The sequence below is a fragment of the Amblyomma mixtum genome, chromosome 3, assembly GCF_055824585.1.
Source record: "Amblyomma mixtum isolate Tamu chromosome 3, ASM5582458v1, whole genome shotgun sequence".
Classification (NCBI taxonomy): Eukaryota; Metazoa; Arthropoda; class Arachnida; order Ixodida; family Ixodidae; genus Amblyomma; species Amblyomma mixtum.
The window spans coordinates 334568870-334592220 of record NC_143014.1 but is presented as its reverse complement, the minus strand read 5'-3'; the positions used below and the strand labels follow the sequence as shown (position 1 = coordinate 334592220).

The window sequence follows — 23351 nt, the reverse complement described above, 5'->3', positions numbered from 1 at the left end:
CCAGTTGGAACTTGTGCATCCAAATGGGTCACCCTGATGCTGCGTGCAGTTCTTTGTTTTGTGTGACTCCTTATGTCCCGGGTGGTGGGCGGCAGTAACCCCGGGACAAGCATACATTGGACACTTCGGGGTACACCAAGCGCAGGATAAGCAGCATTTTTAAGGCGAAAGCCTTTAATGTCTCATCGTTGTAAGCAGCAGTTGTCGACAGAAATGTCACGCTTTTCAGTTGGTCGAAACGGCCGTGACGTCACAGTGCGCGAATTTCAAACGGGGTTAATTGTACTTTGGCTAGTAACCATGCAACCAATTGAAGGGATCGTATAGTGATGCTCCAAGTAAGAGGGACTGAGCTTAGTTAATTACTTAATGGCCAAATTAGCCTAATTAACTTCTCTAGGCAGGCCATATAAATAAATAAAAACGAGTAGAAAATTGGTCGAGCTCGGGAATCGAACCCCGGTCTTCGACGTGCGATACGAGCATGCTATCCACTCCGCCATGCCAGCTCGATGGTTCGGAATGAACAAAGGCGCGTCTAGTGAATACGGTGTCTTCGCTCACTCCCATCCTCCTACCTTCCCTACCGGCGAGGTTTAGGTGTCCACCGAGATATGAGAGACAGATAGATTTTCTTTCCTCAAAAACCAATTTACCGACGTGCGAGAGAGAGAAAAACTTTATTATGGCAAGTGTGTTAGACCCCCCTTGGGTCCCTGGACCACCGCACGGTTCCACTCTACGTCGGAGCGTTCATGTGGTGTTTGTCCATGACGTCGGCACCCCGAAGCACCGCAGCAAGCTGTGATGGCGGGTCCGGAGACGAGAGCACGACCTCCCAGTCCTCCCAACTTGATAACGCGGGCTGTCCCTGCGGGGGAGGATCAGCAGGGCAGCCGAAAAGGATGTGGGAGAGTGTGGCGTGAGGGTCGCCGCACAGGGTGCATGCAGGGGAGGTGCCACAGTAGTGGGATAGCAGCTGAGGGGATGAGAGGGAGCGGGTCTGGAGGCGTCTCCAGAGGATCTGTTGGGAATGGGTAAGGGAGGGGTGTGGAGGAGGGTAAGTCCGACGGTCCAAGCGGGGCATTTTCGTGAGCTCTGCAAAGGTGTGCGCCCGTTCTCTCGAGAAACCTGGATCGAGGCCGTGCGAGGCGTAGAACCGAATCGGCAATGGCGTTCTATGGACTCCCTGGCAGCGTTGCAAGATGCTGTCGCGTTCCACTCTTAGAGGCGAAGCTTAACATCTTAACCACACATCAGTGACCACACTTTAGGTCAAAAAAGTGCCCCCCTGAATATTGACGGGTGTTCACCGAGATATGTGAGACAGTTACTGCGTAATTTCCTTTCCTCAAATACAATTTTCATTTTCTTCATTACGGGCCCTCTTTGTCTTCTTTCACTCCCACTTCCTCCCTTCCTCTACGGTGCGGTTCAGGTGTCTACCTAGATGACAGACAATTACTGCGCCATTTCCTTTCCTCAAAAAGCGTTGCGTTCAAAGGGCAAGGCATCGCGCTGAACGGGTGGTGGCGTTCCGTGGACTCACTTGCAGCGCTACAACACGCTGTCGCGTTCCACTCCTAAAGGAGAAGCTTAAGCGTCATTAATTAGCAGTTAATTAGTATTCGGGCATTAATCAGTAATTAACCATGAATTAGTGATTTGTCATCACTTAGTAATTAGTACTCAATTATATGTGACGCCACCAGTGCCACAGAAGCAGCAAAAGTGGTTAGGAAAACGCTTTCGCCTCTACGCACTTTAGGTAGTCAAAGTGCCCCCTGAATTTTTGATCAGCCAGGTGGTGCACTCTTCACTCAGACGCTGTATGGCCAGTAAGTGCATGTGGCAACTTTTCACGCAGGGAAAGGAAAAGAAATGTGTAACACTAGATGCTAGTTGGCTTGCAGGTGTGGTACCATGCCCTTTCTTTTACATTTGAGACAGGGCAAACATTTCTTAGCAGCTGTTTTGCACAGCTAACCATTTGGAGCTTGAGATATTCATGGCTGCAGGGGCTAGGCATCTGAAAATAGGATAATTCAACTTGTTAATTCAGTCTGAATTTTCAGTGTTCGCACCTGCCTAGAAGCTAAGTGCAGATCAAAAGGTCACTACTGTGCGATCTGTTGATTGGGGAGTTTCTTTTTTTCTCCATATTCAGAAGGTGTTTCAGCAAGGTAAAAAGAAATTTTAGGCTCATCTCTGTGGCACTCCTTGTTGTGTGTATTCCACTCGTTGCCGGTTTGAGGATACTGATACCTTCCTTGCTGCCCTTCTTCCCCCCAAACCATCAGCAGGGTGCACTGGCTGGCTACCCCTTACCAGCAGCAAGGGATCCTGCTGCCCCCCCCCCCCCCACCGCATGCACACCCAGCAGCTCCTGTGCCCACCTCGGTGAGCAGAGCACTTGACGCCCAGCTGCCTGTGCTGCTCTCGGAAGCACGCTCGCAGAACACAGAAGTCCGACTCAGCATTGCCAAGCTGACAGACAAGGCGGACCACATCATTGGAAAGACTGGTGCCGGAGGGACGCTAATTCTGCAGTAACTTGTGAAGGAATCTTCTCAGTTTACCACTACTTTCAGTCAGGCATGCTCGTCTCTGCCCATGAAGAGCGAGCGACCTAACCTTAATAATTACGCCAGTGAAAGAGTGCTGGAGAAGTCTGTTTAAAAGCAGCTGTGCAAAGAAGAGCAAAGGTAGTGCAGTGTAGGTGAGAGTCACAGCAAAATGTGCTGCTGCCACTTTGCTCAAAATCAAGTAGCATCCAGAAATTAAAGGGGAAATAAGCACTGAGACCACTGAACACGGGAAAGAAAATCACTGCAGAGATGTGGCGTGCTTAGGCAGCTGTCATGCACAGACTGTTGTCTTAAAATACCTGCACTGAATGCTTTCACAAGGCCTGAGCAGCATGAAATTGGTTTACTGTGTGGAAAAGCAAAGTGTTGCGTGGCAGAGGCTGTATACTGATAGTCTCATTGTACCCTGTTCATCATAGCTCTCTCTCCTGTGTGCATTGGTTTTACTTGTTATAATGCTGGAGCCTCATATCAAAAATGTTTTTTATGTTGCTTCTTGTCAATAGAGGGCTGGGAAGATTGAATTCTTGACAGCACAAAATGAACTAGGGGTGGGAGGAAAGCCTCAGACCTCTGATCAACATTTCAAATAGCGGACTTAGCCTAGATGAAAGCAAGTCCTCATTTTGAAATTTTTGTCAGCGGTGTGAGGCTTCTTTCCTGCCCTTTGTTCATTTTGTGCTGTTTGGTTGTAAGTTGTATGTTTGATGCCTAGTTTAAATGTACCCCCTTTGCCAAAAGTAACCGAGCAACAGATTTTTGCTTCTCAACTGCTTAACGGAGCCTTCAAGGCACCCCTAAAGACCGAAAGGTCTCAGAACATGGGGGCAAGGGTTCATCATACTTTGCACAGAATCAGGGCTTAAGGGCTGCCATGAGTGCTTCGCTACACGGCTAAGATGCGAACCACCTGTGCCGGGTTACTGTCGTGTCCGGTCGCTGTGTTGAATGCAGCGAAAGACGCACACGGTACTTTTAGACTTCGTTTATTTAAAGCCGATGAGGGTGCGACCAGCGTCGACCGAGGCAGGAGCCGAACTGGCCGCCCGAAGAAAGGACGGAGCGGAGAAGCGTCCACGGGAGGGAGTGGCTTCCCAGAACAGGAGGAGGGTGCGGGGGCGCACCGTGGGGGGGCATACTGTCGACAGCGTGCGACGAGGGGCAACTGTCGTGGTCGTTAGGAGGAGGATTGAGTGGTCGTTAGGAGGAGGATGCGAACTGTCGTTAGGAGGGGAATGCGAGTGGTCGTTAGGAGGGGGCGCACACACACAAAAGCAACAAGGGGACACAACACTTCCTTCCCCCTTAGAAAGTTGCCTGGTATCGTGCAGGGGGTCGGCGCTCACGCGTGGAGGCGCGCTGGCTTTGTGCGCTCGGGGGAGAAACACTTGTAGGCTGGCTGTTGTTCGCTGTGTCTCCTAGGTCTGTCCTGGGCGAAGTCTCTTCTTCCGGGAAGAGGTGCCAGGCTATGTGGGAAAATGGTGCACGTGTTCTCTCCGCTGGCGGACAGCTCTCAGACGGCGTCGTAAATCTACGCAGCTGGTTGAGATGTCGGCGTGCTACTGTGCCATGTATGTTGACGAGCCAAGAGCGCAGGCCTATGCGTCTGACAATTGTAGCTTCCTCCCAGCGTGGCTTTTTCAGAAACTGTCGGGCGAGGACGCGCTGCCCCTCATTAAGCGTGCCGCAGCGCGGAATTGCTTTTTCTTCCCGGAACGTCTCTGCCTTTGGCTCGGGGAGGATGGCTGTGAGCTGGGTTCGCATTTCACGCTCGAACATCATTTTCGAGGGGGTCTCGCCTGTTGTGCTCTGAACCGTCGTGTGCTGCTTGAAGAGAAAGCGCGCAAGGCGGCGCTGCAGCGAGCCTGTCTGATCTCTTTCAAGGGCGCGTTTTAGCTCGGCTACGTAGCGCTCGGCTTGTCCGTTTGTCGCTGGGTGGTAGGGGGCCGATGTAACTGATGAGATCCCGTTGTCGCGATAAAACTTGAGGATCTCCGCAGACACAAACGGCGTTCCGTTGTCCGACACTACCTTGCGCGGCAGGCTGAACGTTGCAAATAGTGATCGGAGGTTGTCAATGACTGCTGCCGAAGTCGTCTGTCCCATTTGCCTTATCTCAAGCCACTTTGTGTAGGCATCTACGACCACAAGGAAAGTGCAGCCCTCAATTGGTCCTGCAAAATCAATGTGCAGTGTGTGCCATGGTGTGTCTGGCTTTTCCCATTCTGGGACAGGAGCTTTCGGCGGGGCGCTCCGGCTGCTCTGGCAAGGCTTGCATTCTCGCACCACTGTTTCGATGTCGTTGTCAATGCCAGGCCACCACATGTAGCTTCTGGCACACTTTTTCATTGCAACGATGCCCCGATGTCCGGCGTGGATGAGAGACATAGCTTGTGCGCGTAGTTCTCTCGGCATCACAACTCGGGACCCAAATATGATGCAGCCGCGATGGGTGCTCAACTCTGTAGCTCGCCTGCGGTAAGCGTCGAAGTTGTCCCCTTTGAGTTTATGCACGTTGCCTTGTTGAACAGCTGTGTAAACTAGCCGGAGAGCTGCGCACTTCTGCATAGATGCTGCAACTGTGCCTGCTGTAAGCGGAGGTTCTGGCAGTGCTTCGAACATCAGAACGTCTCCTGGTGGAAATCGTTCGTCAACAGTTGCGTCTAGTGGCAGACGGCTTAGCGCATCGGCGTTTTGATGTATGCCGCATATCATCACGCCTAGTGGAGAAAACCAGTTTCTCCCTAGAAGGCTTGATCCTGTGCCCTTCACAACAAGCAGAGGTAGCGTATGGGTCTGGCCGTTGTAGTTAACCTGCACGTTGGCAGAGCCCAATAGTGGCAGATTCTGTCCTGACCACGTTCGCAGGTGCGTGTCGTCTTGTTGCAGGGCGGGTGCGTCAGATGGCCATGAAGTTCGGAACGTGTCCTCACTGATCAGAGTACAGGCTGCGCCGGAGTCCACCTCGAACTTAATCAGCTGGTGATGTACGCTTACTTCTGTAAGAATCTTCGGTCGCGTGCCGAGATTCATGGTGTTCAGGTCGTACAACACAGATGGTGTTGCTGATGTTGTTCCATGGAGATCAGATAGCGGCGTATTCTCTGAGGCGTTGACGCTGTGATTAGGCTGGGAAGGTGACTTTATCTTGGCAAGTCTCCGTTTCGTAATGCATGCTCTTTCGATATGCCCTCGCTTGTGGCAAAAATTACACGTGGCTGACTGGAATCGACATCCCTGGGGGTTGTGTTGGTCGTCACACCGCCAGCAGCGTTGTGCCTTTTTGACCGATTTTACAACAACAGAAGGCTTGCGCACCTGGTTGCTTGTCTGGTGTACCGGCTCGGTGTTCCGGCGAATCCCTCTCTGCTGGTGACCGGCGCTCTCCGCTCGAACGGCGATGTCGTAAGCTTTGCTGAATGTGAGGTCCTTCTCAGCGAACAGGCGCTGCTGCAGTGACTCGTCACTCAGTCCGCACACAAATCTGTCGCGTAACATCACGTCCAAGGGAAGCATGGTGGTGTTAGCAGAAGAAGCTGCGTCTCCCTCCTGCCCGGTAGCTGTTGTCGACAGCGTTCCAAAATTGCAGTCGGCAGCGAGCTTCTTGAGCGCGGCTACGTAGGCGCTCACAGTTTCTCCTCCCAGTTGATCTCGTCGTTGGAAGCGAGCCCGGCTGTAGACCTCGGATGGCCTTGGGTCGTAGTGCTTTTGCAGCGCTTTTACGATGTCATCGTAAGACACTGCCGCTGGTGTGCTTGGCTGAATAAGGGCGCAGACAGTATCGTAGGTCTGCTCCCCGCACAGCGTCAGCAGGTTGGCCCTCTTCAAGGCTGGGTCTGTGATGTTGTTAGCTTCAAAGTAGAACTGAAGGCGTCCAACCCACGATGACCACGATGAGCCGTTGAACTCTGGTATCTGATTGGGAAACCCTCGCGTAGCCATGGCTTGTCAATAGCGTTGCGTAGCGCGGGTCGAATCCACTTTCTCGTCGCCACTGTCGTGTCCGGTCGCTGTGTTGAATGCAGCGAAAGACGCACACGGTACTTTTAGACTTCGTTTATTTAAAGCCGATGAGGGTGCGACCAGCGTCGACCGAGGCAGGAGCCGAACTGGCCGCCCGAAGAAAGGACGGAGCGGAGAAGCGTCCACGGGAGGGAGTGGCTTCCCAGAACAGGAGGAGGGTGCGGGGGCGCACCGTGGGGGGGCATACTGTCGACAGCGTGCGACGAGGGGCAACTGTCGTGGTCGTTAGGAGGAGGATTGAGTGGTCGTTAGGAGGAGGATGCGAACTGTCGTTAGGAGGGGAATGCGAGTGGTCGTTAGGAGGGGGCGCACACACACAAAAGCAACAAGGGGACACAACAGTTACTTTTGGCAAAGACTGTACCTTATTGTTTCATTATAACTGCTCATACCATGTAGTTAAACCTGGATGTAATCAACCTCCATATAGCGAATTCCTCGATATAACGAAGTTTTTTAATTCCCAAACGCCACCCCCATTGAAGCCCGTGTATTTGAGACCTCCATGTAACGAACACCTAGCAGCGGTTGACCTTGATGCAACGAACTCGCTAGGCCAACTGTCTGTTAGCTTGTGCTGAGTTACGAAATTTAGCTTAAAAAGAAAGCACAAACTAACATGAGAGGAGCGTCAACAATCGCAACGAGCGACCGCAGTTGAGGTAACGCGTCCGTCAGCGCATCTCTGTAGCTTTCGCTTTCACCGCCCCACGATTGCTCATGTAGCCAGGGATACATGCGATGTTTTTTTCGAAGATATTCGCGTGGCAGAAAACGTCGTGGCGGCACGACGCCCGGCTGGAGATGCACGGAGGGAAGAAGCGGCGGCACACTGCCGCGTATCCCTCGATGTGAAAGCAATTGCGATCAACAAGAGGCAAATACCACTGATAAGTTGGGTCTGTGAGAGCAGCGATGCTGACTCTTCTGTTAAAATCACGAAAGTGTTCACTTCGACACCAGTGTACTTGCTTTAGCAAACGTGCATAATTATAAGCATCTATAAGAATTTGCGTGCTCGAATGCTTGGCGTCGCACCTTTGGGCGTCCGCTCAGCCCAAGGAAATGCAGGCATTTAGATGCAATATTCGGCAGTGTTTTCTATAAAAAAGCGACAATTTGTCTGATGTAGCGTTTATTTTCACGATAATGACATTGCCGTGCCAAAATCACTGCGTAGCTCATCGGCCATGGCAGCTATGCTGGTGACGGCAAGCAGAGGCAGCCAAACCAGAAGAACGGGCTTTCTGCGTTGCTAATGGCTAGCTTTAGCTGCCGCTTCCGGTCTCACCGGATTCCACGCGTCAGTATCTGGCAGAACCAGATCGGTGCCGGTGGGCGTTTTTTTCAACGTCGGGCATCGAGTGTGCGTCGTCGGGTGAAAATCACCGACTTGCAGCTGTAAAAATGCTCCCTGTATCCGGCCTTACGCAAGCTGCGGCGGGGGTGGCGGCACCTGCCGCAGCAGTAGTGCTATCAGACATCGAATGATGGGGTTTCCTGTAAACATTTTCAAGGTGAATTCCCCTACATTTATTTCTTAATTTGGTTTCCGTTCTGCATTGCCCTTTCGGGTCTTCTTGCGAAAACTGCATGTAACGAAAACCTGGATGTAATGAAAAATAGTGGACTGTTTTCAACTTCGTTATATCCAGGTTTAGCTGTACTACTAAGGAATGGTGAGGTTTGCAAGTACGTTAACCATGAATGGGCTGTTTGTTAATGTGTGATGCTTTGGAATTTTATATTGCTAATTAGGAAAAGGCACAAAACTGAGACAGTAAATAAATACATAGGTTTGATCTCCAGGCCGCTTGGTGTGACGACAAACAGAGAGCCACTCTCACTGTGCAGAAAGATCTGCTAACGTGGCGTGGGAGTCTCAGCGATGAGCATTTGAGGCGGTCCTTACTCTCTCCCAAGCTGTAACTTCTTTGGTGGGCTCTTGGACATCATCTCTGCCTGTAACCTGTGTCCTTTGACAACAGAGCCAAACCTGATTGTGCAGCTGGACACGCTCGGGTCTCAGCCACCTTCAGCTCCCCCACTGAGCTCGTACGTGGACAGTGAGGCACTGCTGCACAATATCCAAAGAATCGTGCAGGTAGGTCACTCACTATACTGGTCATTCGTTGCATTTTAATGGCCCCATAAGGGTATGACACAAACAGGGAGCAGAGAACACCTGTACAAAAGGCAAAACGATGAACTGTCAGTTCAGAGGCACAGAACAGGCAAGTGAACCTAGAGAGGCTAAAACCAGTATATACACAAAAAGAACAGGCCTGGAAACATGGGCGGCACTTGAGATGGGTGGTGATTAACTGACTATTTCAGAGGATTATGCTCATTAAGATTAAATGAGGGAGCATATTTGTCTATCACAGCCGGCAGAATAATCAGTCTGCCCGATACCAGCATCATTTGCTGCTCAATGAATCTGTGAAGGACGTTCCAAAAGTAAGTTTCGTCATTTGTTTTCACATGGAAACTTTATTGCCAAAACACAAATACATCAAGGCATCATGAACTACACACCTTGCACTGTTTTCGACATAGTCGCCACCGACATTGAGACATTTGTCGTAGCATGCAATCACTTTGAAGAAACCGCTCTTAAACTCACTGGCCTGTGGTGCAAGTCATCGTAGTGTGGCCTGCTCCACCTCAGCACAGTTTTGGAAGTGACGTCACGAGAGTGCGGCTTTCAGTGCAGGGAACAGGGGAAAGTCTGATGGGTCAAGGTCGGGGCTGTAGGCCGGATGATCCAATCTCTCCCATCCGAATCGACGAATCCGATCTTGTGTGAGCCTTGCTGTGTCTGGTTTTGCGTTGTTGTCCAAGAGCACGGCATCTCCACTAAAGAGCCGTGGTCTCTTTCGTCAAATGGCGGATATGAGTTTGGCGAGGGTGTCGCAGTAGCGTGCCACATTAATGGTCCCTTCATGGAGGAAATCAAGGAGAATCGCACCTTTCGCTTCCCAGAACACTGTGGCCATAACCTTTCCTGCAGAGGGTGACACTTTGAATTTGACGACCAACCATTTGATGAGATGTGACCTCTTCACCATACACGATCTATGGGCGTTCATGGATGACGGAAACATTACAGTCCCACGTGCCCATGCACGCCGGATAACAGCACGCACTTCCAATGGCGACCACGTTGTCAGCACACGTTTGTCTGCCATCGTGATTTGTACTCGAATCACCTCGGCTACACCGGTCTGCTGCCACTCTTTCTTCTTCGGCGCTCAATGCATGCGTCATTATTCCTCCACTGACGCTTCTTCCAGGGTTGAATTAGCAACGGGTGTGGATCCTTGTGGCGATTGTTTCTTACCTGATGTACCATCTTCTCTTATGTTCATTTGTGCTGTTACCGAAAATGGATGGTAATACAGTCAAACGTGATTATGGTGAACAGTTAAAAAATCGTAAAATACAGTAGACTTCCTTTAAGACGAACTTGAAGGTACCAGAAAATTTGTTTCACTTATCAGAAGTTTGTCTTAATGGAAGTGCCCCCGTAAAAGTTGTGTGAGCATGTTGTGCATGCCCAAATATGCACTCGAGCCCCCTTATAATGGCCGCTGCTATAACGAATGCTCGCTTATTACCAACGAGGGCGCTGCTACATTCAAAACTTGGGGATTGGATGGGATTGCGTCTCAGATACAACACATGAACGTGGCAGCATAACTCGGAATGTATGAGGAGGCACCGTAATTCGGCCCCACGATAGAAAAAATCTTGCTTCCCGTCAGCGCGGAGATCGAAGAGGGTCTCTGAGCCCGTGTGACACCACCTCCGGAAAGAACGTGCTTACCAAAAACTCAATACAAAAGGGGAGACATTGCTGACAAAACAGCACAGTTTTACCAAACGCTGCTGTCAAAAACGCATGCCTTGAAAGGTGACACCTGGGCTGGTGGAAGGCACAGCGTTAGCGTCCTTCTGTGCGGGACAATGGATGGCAGCGGCCGGAGGCTGCCTGCTGTTAGTTGGCTAGTTGGCTCATTAGGAATAGGCAAAGCAGTGCAAAGAGCACGGACGACAGAGAGACAACACATGCGCTGTCTGAAAGTCTTATTTGTGAGTGGAATATAAAGTGATTTATTTGTGGTCTAGTGGAATTAAGCTACTGCTTACCGGAAAAAATGATACTCTTCGTCATCGTGATGTCCCGACAAAGAGTAAGGTATTTATTTGTCTATATTTTTTCTTCCAGCTCAAAGCTTGCTAGTCTCTTTTTGGACAACGAAGCCGCAAAGGCCGGCAACAGTTCGCTGACATACACGCCTCCAAAGCAACTGTCGGTAAAACCTCTGGTCAGTCGTGTCTACCGTGCATGTAACTGCAGAGTCATGACGACGTCATCGTACTGATCTTGTTTTTCTTGCAGATACACAATCTTCGTCAGCTACCTTATTGCTACTACACGCTGCTGCTGTTCAAGCATTTAAGGAGTGAGTCGTTAAACCTCCGAGTCACATTGGTTAGTTCCACTTCCAGGATTGCAGTGCATTGCTGTAGCACCGTACTTTGAAAGTAACTAGAAATGCTGCCGAGATTTATGTGTGTGCCTCTAAATGCGCCCTGCATGTGGATCGAGGCTGCCAAGTTTTTTCGAGTTTTTCCAGCTGTGCTTGACGGTAATGCTCTCTGTATGCTGTATTATGCATTAATAAGTCATTCAGATCCATTCACGAGTCACTGCTGTTTTATTTACATGTCAACTTACGACAGTTTTTGCTTCTTATCTGCGGCGCTTGCACTGTCATCTTTGAATGCACAGTTCAACCCCATGTGGATGGAATTAATTCGGAGCCCTCCGCTACGCCGGCTTTCCTCATGGCTCACGTGCAGATTTGTGACATTACAGTCCACATACCAGAACCACTTTGATTTTTTTTTCTGTTGCGAGGTTTCGCGTGGTGGATTTTGTAGTAACTGTATACAGTCGAACCTCGTTATAACGAACACGGATACAGCGAATTATCGGATATAACGAAGTGAAAGAAAAGTTTGGTTTGACATGCTTTATTTCTATGGGAGTTCTATCTGTATAACGAAACGAAAAATTCAAAATTCGACACTATATCGGTTATAACGAAGCAGTTCTGTATTAACAGCGCTCAAAATGGGCGAACAAGGAGGAAAAAATTTCAAAACACGGTAAATTTTGATCTTTTGAATCGCCCGCACCTAAGATGTGTTTGAATCACCCGCGCTTCCGCACGCCACGCCATCTAGGGAGAGCGAATGAATCTAGCATCAACGGCTGCGTAGCATGTGACTGACACGTGATCGAACCAACGCCCGTGCTCCCCGGCCACCCCGCCGGCACGATTGCCGACTCGCGCGCTATCTCCGCGCTATCTCTATGATCTCTGCAGTCCATTCTGTAGACGCCGTCGCGGAACGCGTCGTAACTTACAGCAGTTTCGCTTGAAACGAAGATAAAGATCTTCAGGGCGGTTGACAGCGGGCGTAAGGAAAAGTCATTGCCGCGGACTTCGGTGTCGCGCCTAGCACTCTATCAACCATCTTGAGCGCAAGGCAGAAGGTTGCAAACGTCCTCTCTGCAGGCGTTGTGAAGAATGACAGCAAGAGTGCAAGGCTTTGTCACCACCAGGATGTTGAAGATGCTTTGTTTGCATGGTTCAAGGACGTTATAGTGCTTAACCTGCCTGTGTCTGGTGCCGTCCTTCAAAGGGAGGCGAGAAGTCTGACTTGCGTCTGAGGCCACAATGACTTTTATGCAAGCAGTGGCTGGCTGCAGCGATTTAATGACCGCCGTCGGATTGTTTGCCACGTCTTGTCTGGTGGCTGTGGCGCCCAAACTGACCGACCAAGAAATTGTTGATCAGGTGGTTTCTACAGATGATGCTACAAACAGCAGTGCATGTGAAGATCGCGAAGTTGAGGGGGTACCTCGGGAACCTACCTGTGGCCAAATCAGCTGACATCGGGAAAGCACTGCTCTGTGTTGATTTCGTCGAAAAATTTAACCTGTCAAATAGTGTGAAGTGCCGCCAAACGAAGATTACGTCGTTTTTTAAATTAGTTTTTGCACCTGGCTAGCATCCCGACTTGTGAGTTCGCTCTTGCTTTCCAGTACGAGATGCAAGGCGAGGTTTGACAGGCTTATACCACGCGTTAAATTAAAAAATAGTGCATTTTTTCATTATAACGAGGTTGGACTGTAATTGGTTCAGGACAGAAGATTGCAAGGCAGACCACTGTAGTATGTGTTGAAACAATGCCCAAACAGAACATCGTGTTCGAAAAATAGGTCTTTAATGTTGGTGGATGCCAATGAGTAAATTACTCCCTTAGTATGGATCTTAATTGAATTACACAAATGCGTGCCGTATATTGACAGCGCTCTAATAAATTTCATTTTGTGTAAATGCATTTTATGCAGAATCTATCAAGTGCCCCATCTCCCAAGCATTCAGTGCAACCTGTTACACATGATTGTGGTATTATGTGAAGTTTGACAACGCGAGGCTGCATGTAGGCTTTGAGAAAGCCATAGTAGGGGCTCTGGATTAGTTTCGACCACCCGGGGTTCTACCTGCACTGACATTGCACAGCACACGGGCATGCTTGCATTTCACCTTGACCGAAACTTGGCTGCTGTGGCTGGGTTTTGACTCCAGGACCTAAGGCTCACAGCGATTACTTCTGCTAATGTTAGAGCCATCTAATGTTCCCACAAGCAGAAATATGAACAAGCAATCGTGTTTAGGTTTGTGTTTGAAACAAAAGGTGCTTTTACCAATAAGGGAAGGTGTGATCCGGGAAGTGTTTGTTGTTGCCTATAACCGTAATTTAAGGTACGGAAGCAAATGAAAGGCGATGCATAATGAAGGGTCAGAGGTTCTGGATGATAGTGCTTGAAGAATGTATACACGCAAAGAATTTGTGGTGTGGTACTTAACAGCGCAAAAATATTAACATCTAATGCTCGTGCACCCTTGGCCAAAATTTTTTGATGCTCTAGTTATTCCATCCTGTTACCGTGCAGAAGTTGGAACATTTGTTGCATTTTTTCAGCGTTTAGCGAACTACAATGTTGCGCGTATATGCAACAAACCCCTCAGTTTCACACGAACGCATCTAAAGAGTTCAAACTTTCGTGTGTGCTGCGTATTATTGTGAGTACAACTCTCAACATTTGCTTGAATATGAAACTTGCCAATGTTAAGAGGCGACACATGTGTACAAAGTGTACATGCACGTGTCTGTCAAGGACCTTGCTCATTAGTTAGTGTTAATTTTCTTTTTTATTTTATGTGTGTGTGTGTGCGAGAAAGATCTCAACGGCAACACAGAATTGCTGCTGGGATTCTTCGTTATGTAGGTTGCCGTTGCCATGTAGCACACAGTGGTTATTCTTCACTCATTGGTGCAATCTCTGTTCTGCTGTGGCTTTATGCTACACTTGGGGGTTTAAACTCTGAAGGTCAAAAGACCTTACGTTGAGACAGATTTTTTTTTTCCTTTCCAAAATGGGCCTGATCCTGTGCACATGCTGAATGTTTCCTGTCATCTTCCCCTCTCCACATAAACGTAGGGCCATCAGCCACCTTGGGGAAGTTTCTGGTTTCAGCCCTGACATTTTGATAATGTTAGCGGGGGATTTTATGAATTCAATTTTCTAGCTTATCAGTGAGGCACCATTGCCGAGGCATTGTCGAGGGTCACTCAATGCTGCTGCCATTTTGCAAAGGTCATTTTGTCCTAATGAAAAGCTGCAACTGGTGCTCGCCAGCAGTCGGTTCTTGTCAAGCTGCTGCAACTTCCAAGAAGCCCAAATGTAACAATGCTGTTCAACAAACTTCAAAACTGCTCGAGTGAAATCAATGAAGCATTGATTACCAATGATATACACCACAGTAGTGAGGGTTCTACTGGGGTAAGTGACAGACAACCAGACAAGTACACTTTTAAACAGCCATAATTTTTCAGTCATGATACCATGTACGTCATGCACAATGAAGGGTACTATTCTTTACTTTCTTTTAGGTAGGAAAAATAATTGTAGCAGAGCAGACATTTGGGCTAGTTGGTGTGTATTCATGGTGGCAAAACAGTGCAAACTAAGACAGAGAACACAGAACAAGAGGGGAGACACTACAAGCGCTGACTCGTAACTAAGGTTTATTAGAAAAACAGAACAAAATATATACAGTAACCACCCACGACTGCGTACGTCATAACCTCGGGGAAACAGATTACGTGCATGGCGTGAAAGAGACATCTAAACAGGAGTGGCGCGCGTGTGCACCCGGTTATTGAAGTATCTAAATTTCATATCTGACAAGGCCACTGAACGTTCGCTGACGCACTGTTTGCCGTTTTTTCGAATAAAGAAGGCTTCCATCAGCTCCTGGGTCACCTTGTCTTGGTGGCGAAAAAGCACATTAGTTTTCAGGAAAAGGGGAGTGCATTTGCAAACCTGGCAGTGTGCGGGTAGGTTGTCTCGTGAGTCACTGCCGTGTAAGTTAAGGTAAATTAGTTCCGAGGACGTTCTGAGGGTGTTCAGTCAGTTCGGCCGTGGTCTGTTTTACTACGGAGGTTCCTGTTGGCAACGAGCTACGCTTTCTTGAAATGTCTTTGAGAGCTACTCCGGGACACCTCTGCTGGATGTATCGCCCGCGCACCGTCAAACCACTCCTTGGTTATGAGTCAGGGCACTCAAAACGGATCAAGGACAGTATCGCTGTTTCGTGCCTAAGGCTGCCACATCTAGGTCCTGCCACCCCCGTGTTGTGGAAAGTGTGTCAGAGCAAGTGGTACTATTGAAAAGTAGGGGTTTTCCCGACCACGTCATCTCCTGGGCAGGAGAAAAAGTTCTGAGGTCGGTTAAGACAGGGGCCAACGGAAGAGGCTGTGTTGCCAGTGAGCGCCGTAGGCCGGCTGTCATTCCGTACGCTCACAGGCTTTCCCATGGGTCAAAGAGCGTGGCAAAAAGGTACGATGTCAGGGTGGTGTTCTCGGCACCTAAGAAGCTCGCTGCAATTTGCCCACAAGTGGACCAAAAACTGGCGGCTGGTATCCACAAGAATCGCAAGGCTTGTACAACAAAACATGTGTCACCTTTCATTCCTTGCAAAAAGGGTGTTGTATATCGTTTGCCACTGTCTTGCGGTAAAGAGTATATCAGGCAAACGGCGCTGTGTAAACGTAAGGCTCTTTGAGCACCGCAACTTACTCGGCAGTGACTCGCGAGACAACCTACCCGCACACTGCCGGGTTTGCAAATGCACTCCCCTCTTCCCGGAAACTAATGTGCTTTTTCGCCACCAAGACAAGGTGACCCGGGAGCTGATGGAAGCCTTCTTTATTCGAAAAAACGCCAAACGGTGCGTCAGCAAACCTTCAATGGCCTTGTCAGATATGGAATTTAGATACTCGAATAACCGGGTGCACACGCGCACCGCTCCTGTTTAGATATCTCTTTCACGCCATGCACGTAATCTGTTTCCCCGAGGTTATGACGTACGCAGTCGTGGGTGGTTATTGTATATCTTTTGTTCTGTTTTTCTAATGAATATTAGTTGCGAGTCAGCGCTTGTAGTGTCTCCCCTCTTGTTCTGTGTTCTCTGTCTTAGTTTGCGCTGTTTTTCCACCAGGAAAAATAATATAAAGTCCTTGCAGTTAATGCAAATTCTATGTTGTATCAGCTTCCACAGATGCAGGAAGTATCAAACAAGGTGACTTGCTGCGAAAGTCGAGCCACGAGCAAAACAACATAAATTGGTGCATAAGGCTGGAATATGTCTGCAACGGGAATTTTTTTCAAATGATTAGTTGACTGATGGATTTCGCTATTTGCTATCGAATTGCTGCAGGTGCCAAAGTATGTATGTACAGATTAATTGGTGTAAAACAAGAAGCATTTTAGGTTATTCATTGTTCCTCCTTATGTGTTCTGGTCAAATTAAAGCAGTCAGGTGACAATCTGTGTTAATTGTTCACAATCACAATTTATGTTGCTGATGTTTATAAAGTGAAGTCACCTTTCTGGTGGTTCCTGCATACCTACCTGGGGTATTCATGGCCCCTAGTTTTCCGTGATTCTGCGAAAAATCGTGGATTTAAGCATTTTTGACGGGATTTTGTATTGGCAGCCAAATTCTCATTTTTTGATACAATTGTTGTTAGATGTCAGTAGGAATGACAGAACCATGGGAAAATAACTAATTTACCTTATTTTCTTAAATATAACATGAGAGGGAGTTTGAGGCCCGAGCGAAGTTTCAAAAATAAGATTGCAGTTATAACAAAATCCAAAACCCTTCAAGTCGACCATAGCTAAAAGAGGATCCGCTGCCGTTCAGGTTCCTACCAGGAAAAAGGTTGCAGTTTGCAAGCATGCCTGGGCTTAGTTGAGAACCACCAGTCTTAGCTGCTAAGTGTCACGTCTACTTGGAAACTGCTCGAGAGGTGTACTGTAGTGATGCAGACATTGCACAGTTTCTTTCTAACAAAGACGAACAGGACGGAGACTTCGATGTCCTGCCTTTCTTGTCTGGAATGGAAGTGACCCCAACCCTCTGTTCCACTGAGCTCTAATATCTGTCTTTCACAATGAACTTTGTTGAAGCAGAGGGGTCATTCATTAATTGTAGAGATCTAGTATCACACAAGCTTCATTCTTTGAGTGGAGATAACAGGAAAGCATTACTTGATGCAGAAATACACCAGCCACATTCAATTTTTGAAGAGGGACCTCTGCAGCGTGTAAGGCATGTGCTTGGAAAATAAACTTGCATGTTTTTTCATAACACTGCTTCCTGCGGAATTTTATGGACTCTTAATTCTTCATCCGCAGAATTTATGATTTTCCACCGCAAAAGGTTATGGTCCTTATTCATACTGGTGTCAGTTTAACAAAACATTGCTTAATCAATGTCTTGCCTCAAGCCACCGTGATGGCTCAGTGGTTACGGCACTCGGCTGCTGACCCGAAAGATGCGGGTTCGATCCCGGCCGCGGCGGCCGAATTTCGATGGAGGCGAAATTCTGGAGGCCCATGTACTGTGCGATGTCAGTGCACGTTAAAGAACCCCAGGTGGTTGGAATTTCCGGAGCCCTTCAATACAGCATGCCTCATAGTGTGACTCGCTTCGGGATGTTAAACCCCCGTAAACTATAAAGCAAACCAAGGTCTTGCCTTGTAGTGGCCCCTTGAGCTCATTCATCGAAGTTTGGCAATGTGACAAGGATTTCATAGAACCCCCTCAGCCTACTTGTCATTTCCCACCTTTCTCTCTTTCTTCCAGTGAAGGAAAGAAGCCAAGCAACCTGGGAAGGCTGGGCATTGCAGTGCTAGGAAACCATGAAAAAGGAACTGTAAGTTGCAAAAGCTGTGAGATCCTGTGCTAACTACAGTTGCAACAGTGCACTGAAAGCAACTCTAGCTTCGAAAAGAAAAAAAATAAATCTTGCAGCTGTGTATTGGTGCTAGGTACAACAGCAGTTGGACATGAGTAGGCCATGGTCCGCGGCGTCCTATATTACTCCGCTGACCAACCACAACAGTAAACAGAATCACCTTTCTGATGTTTGACTGACTGCAGTGGTGGCCAAGTTGTTTGAGAATCTGCCTTGCATGTGGGAGGTGTGGAGTTCGATCCCCAGTGCTGCCGGGTACCCGCCCGATATACAAGCTTTCCCGTTGCCTGGTACTCAGCTTCTTTAGGTTGAAATGCTTCGGAAATGAGTCTTCGACCCCACCTTGAGAAGACGGAAACACCTTATGCCATGGCGCTGTTTGGCCCTAGATGCCCTTGCACCATAAAAATTCAGTCATTTCAATGTTTGGTGATATCAAACAGGAAGCATCAAAATTCGTGGCCTTTAATTTCAAATGGCAGTTGGCTTCTTGTTTAGACAACAAGAAAAATTTTGTACTACTTTTTTGTTGTTGAGGAATTCTGTGCAGCAGTCTTGAATGTGGGTAGAAATTCATTGCAGAGTTAAGTTGTATCAGACTATTAATATTTTCTGTGGTGCTGTGTAAGGCTAAGATTGCATTGAGCCCTCTGCCCTGATTGGAGATTTGGGCAAAATTGTTCCGCCCTCCTGTATTGCCTGTATGGTAATGCATAAATTGTATTACTTCTTTTTCTTCTTTCTTTCAGTCCAGTGCACTCGCCATAATCATTCTTTTCTTGTAGAAATTCTTTTACTTCGGTTTGCAGCCAGCTCCAACACCAGAATGCTGTTTTCATTCTACTTTTTTTTCTTTGACAGTCAGCATACATAGAGACATCATGTGCTGTTAATTTTACATGTATGCACAATTGTCACTGCCCTGCGTATTCTTCTTATAGCAGTGTCATGCATGTATAGGGGGTGCCTCTGAAGCATTCTTGCAATTACATTAGGTGGGAAGAAAAGAGAAAAGCTTTTGGAAGTGCAGGGGACAAATCCTGCAGCCAGTACTGCATACTTCCTGCTGTACTCTTTTGTAACACGAGCAAAAAAGCTGTGCAGCTCACATTTTGCTCCAAAACATATTAAAATTAGTTTTACTGGCATGGGAGTATACCTTTTTATGCATTGCTTTAATGGTACACTCAGCGTTGTCGGTAATGCGTTACGGCGTTACTGGTAACGCATTACTTTTATTGCGAAAGCAATACTGCTAGCACTTTTCTGCCGTCGGTGGAGGTCGTTCCTTCGCTCCGGCGCAGCTGCGGCGCACGACCACATGACAGCGTGACGTCATGACCAGAGGAGAGCAGGGGCCCCAACTCGTCTGTTCGGCCGTAGTCATTCCTTCGCTCGGCACGGCGGCTACCGTGTGACGGCCTCCTCGGCCCGCCGCGTGAGGGCGCTCACTAGGAGAGGATAAACGGGGCGCTGCAGGCGCGCTCCGCTTAGTCATGTCTGAGGAGTTGTACAAGGTGTCGCTGGAGTGACGTGCTACGCGCAAACGCCGGCACCGTGCCGAGGAGCCAAGCGCAGCCAGGGAGCTATTGCTTTCGCAGTCACTCAGGCTCAACCAGAGCTAAGCTACAGCTAATTTTTTTCGGTAACTTAGTAACATACTCGTTACCATTTCGGAAGTTTAACGGGTAACATACTTACGTTAAAATTTTTTGGTAACGTGAAGTGTCACGTTACTAGTTACTTTCTATTTCAATTGTCCCCCTTCGCCTCTATTTCAGAACAAAACGCCGAAAATGATGTTGCAAATAAACAAAATCTCCAGGTGCTCTCGACGAATCTTGTTGCAGCTCGCATGCATGCCAGAAAACACCTGCCCTTGACGGCGCACTCTTCTAAAAAAAAACACGAACACGCATTCACACACTTGTCCCAAACCACGCAGGCACACAACTCTCTAAAGAGTTGACGCATGCCGAGCCACCAATTGGCCATTTGCAGAAATCTGTAAGTCAGTTGCTCCGTAAGCTTGTTTTCTAACCAAAAGGTCTCGTTCCCAGGCGACACTCTTGCATTCTTTGCGTAAGCAGTTCCCTCTTCTGAGTAAACTCAGGAATGTCGCCAGTTTACTTCAAGATGGCCCCAAGAGAGCCGTCAAAAGAGTACAATGGTACAGCACAGAAAATGGGTTTGCAGACAACCGGCTGTAGCATCGAAGTAGAGGGAAGAAAAGAAGATAATGGGCCTTAGTGTAGTAGTGAGCTACCTCATATTAAACTTTTTAAAAACTTTCTGCTGACAAACTGTCGCTCCAACTTTCTCCCTTCATCAACATTGTTTTCAAAGTAAATTTTGCTTATTTCTATCTGCAACTGCGGCTACGTTTCTGCTTATTAAGTTCTTAAGCGACCGAGGCTGACCTTGAACATGTTGACATAAACACTCGCATTTTTGTGATAATTGTGCAGGTTCAAGTGAATAAAACATTTTTTATGTGCGCAAGTATGTTTTTCCGGAACTATGCCATTTAAGCATTTCTTTATTGCTACACAATTTTCATGTAATTTCGTAAGCAGAAGCACACCAGAATTACTGTAAATTTGTTGAGTTCAGCTATGTTTGCTTTGTGAAGTTGGAGTTATGTGAAAAATGAGCTTTATAAAATTGTTAACTTGAGTTCTTACAGCGATGACGCACTGAATAAAATTGATGGCCATGGAGTAATGGCAAAGTAACGTGCGATACTTTTTTTCGGTAACAGTAAAGTAACGCGTTACCTTTCTTGTAGGTAATGTAGGGTGGTAACGCGTTATTTTATTTTTAGTTTACCGAGTAACGTATTTAGTTACTTTTTTTCAGTAACGCCTACAACACTGGGTACACTGAAAACTCAGTGTTAAGTTTGTGTTTAACGGGGCGTGTAGACTGAAGAGCACAGCAGTGTCATTGTCAGGGGCTTTCTTTTGGTTGTCATGGTCGTTTCTATTTACGTGCAAGCTTATTTTGTACAAAGAGAAGCAACAATAGGTGGCTGTTGCTGCAATATATGCACAATTTGCCGTCAGGGTAAGTGGAGCCCTTCATACCCTTCTTAATTGCTACTGGGTGATAATATGGGTGGCAAGCCAACTATTGCTCACTGTTCTGTCCATCGCATTTTAATCTTGAGCCAAAGATTCATGTGAGCCTCAATGAGACCTTGTATTATGTCTAGCAGATTGAAAGTAGTGCATGCGTTGGCTTTTCTACTCAGGCAAGGCTGTATGCACCTCTTTGGGCCTTTCTCTCGGAGCAGTCCCCATGTCACTGGGCCTGTAGGCACAAGCGTAAATAAGGGCAGCACATAAGTGCGGTAAACCAGGTCGCCGTTTTAAAGTTCACAAGGTTTTGCTTGCATCGTTACAGCTTGTGCAAGTTCATAGGAATGTGGGTCAGTTTATGCCATGCATATTGACTGAGCAAATATTGCACTACGTTATAAGTAACCTGTATGATTCGAGGAATTTTTGGATCTGAGAATTCACTGCAGAAGACCCTGGGGTTCAATTCAGAAAAGAAAGCAGCAGCAGAGCTGAAAGGTGGGGAGAAAGAGACTTGTGGCACAACATTGCGGCTGTATTCCGAGGTTTATGGAGGTACAGGACATTTGTAATTTACAGATTCACAGTTTATCTCCGCTTATCTTTCTCAGCACTGCTTCTTCACATTTACTTGTCATTCCGTCCGAGTGTCAGCATTGGCTTGTCTCTTCGTGCAAGAAGGGAGGAACATGCTTTCATGTGTATTGCTGAAGAAAAACGATGATGCACTGATACACAATCGGCTAAGCAATGGAAGAGTAGCATATGCATGCAGCACTGGGTACATCCCTGGATGCAAAGAAGTGTCAGCAGCTGAGGAGCTCACTTTAAGGACCCCTCGCATTAGTGTTTTGTGTGGGAAAAGGCAAACTAGTGAAAGACTCTTCAGAACGGATGCTTTTTCTTTCTTTTTTTTTGCATTTCACTGACGCCTATCTGTATATAGGTAGGGCTTTTCTATCCTGGGTTTTATTTTTCTAAATTTCAAAAAAGGGGGGGGGGTGGAATCTCAAAAAATTTTTAGCTTAATTTCAGGTCGAAGTGTGGTTTCTAAAAACAAAGGTCCATAATTCAGGGTTTTTTCAACTCAGTTTTTGCAGCAAAAGACAATGTACTATAAGTGCTTGTCTATGTATGGTGCATAAAATGGCCTTTTCTGTTATCTTTTGCTCATTGTTTTCATGAACAATATGGAACTGAAATTGCACTAAACAACTGCTTACCTAACTGCTATGTGCTAATTCTTCCTCGGCGTCTTCCTTCTCTACAAGTCGATTATCAGGTAGAAATTAGATTTAACCTGATCTTTGAAATATGCTTGGGCTGCAAGAATCGGGTGAAACCATGTTTTACCTGAGAATGAAGGGCCTTATATATAGTATATATAGAGCATAATGGGTGACACTTGCATGTGGTCACATATTGGAAACCACTGAAGAGTCATCCCTCAGTGTCATTGTCTTGCGCAAATGCATGCAAATGAGGCTTAGAACATAAGGAACATAAATGCTTTTGGTTTTATTGCTTTGGTGCATTGAACATGGGCTAAGCAGAGTTTAAAAAAGAAAGTAGTTTTGTGTGTGGAAATTCTTTAGTCGCGCGACTGAAATTCAACTTCAATTTCAGACATGCCCGTCACACTTGACGTGGTTAGAACAGTGCAAAAACATGCGGACAAAGAAGAAATGGCAGGACAACGGGATGCTCTGTATAGTCTAGCGGGGCTAACCAACTCACCCAGCCTTGCCTGTTCTGTGTTCGTTGTCGTTTGCACTGTTGTAGCTATGCTTCCGTCCTTCAGGTTCAAATAATTTTTGCACCAGTGATAAAGGTTGTGTTTTGGTGCAGTTTGTACAGGAGTTCCTTGGATAAAGGCACCAAAATACATCAGTTCATCAAAGTTGCATTTTTTTTCGTTTACTTCTTGGTACTAATGGGCACAGCTTTTTTTCTTGGTTCATCTGTGGCAACAGCTCCTGGGGAACAACTCTTTGAGCTTCGCCGATGAGAAGCACTGCAATTGGTCTGTGAAGTTTGACAGTGAAGAGGGATTCATCAATTTTCTAAAGCAGGTTGGTGCTTCTCTTATCAACCCCTGAAACCTCTTAGACTAAGTATAGAAAGAGAGAGCATCTACATGGGGGTAAAAAATAATTTCCTTGTTTAGGCTGTTTTTCTACAATATCAGATGTTCAGATGTCTGCAAAGATAATGTTTTTTAATGTAATTTTCAAGTATGTGAGGCAGC

The 23351-nt window shown here is 47.3% G+C and overlaps 1 protein-coding gene across 5 annotated transcripts in view; it reads left to right on the top strand.

Moving 5' to 3' along the window:
- LOC149356020 (uncharacterized) overlaps positions 1-23351 on the top strand; it is a 49013-nt gene that overhangs the window by 18098 nt on the left and 7564 nt on the right. The window contains exons 5-10 of one of the 5 annotated variants that reach the window (XM_089584075.1): positions 2304-2549; positions 8620-8715; positions 10843-10942; positions 11017-11109; positions 17912-17981; positions 23077-23175. In XM_089584075.1, the coding sequence (XP_089440201.1) occupies positions 2304-2549; positions 8620-8662 (289 nt within the window). In that variant the 3' untranslated portion in view covers positions 8663-8715; positions 10843-10942; positions 11017-11109; positions 17912-17981; positions 23077-23175. Of the gene's footprint in view, positions 1-2300; positions 2550-8619; positions 8716-10842; positions 10943-11016; positions 11110-17911; positions 17982-23076; positions 23176-23351 lie in introns of all 5 variants that reach the window. The other 4 variants (XM_089584073.1, XM_089584074.1, XM_089584072.1 and 1 more) reach the window with 4 other exon arrangements.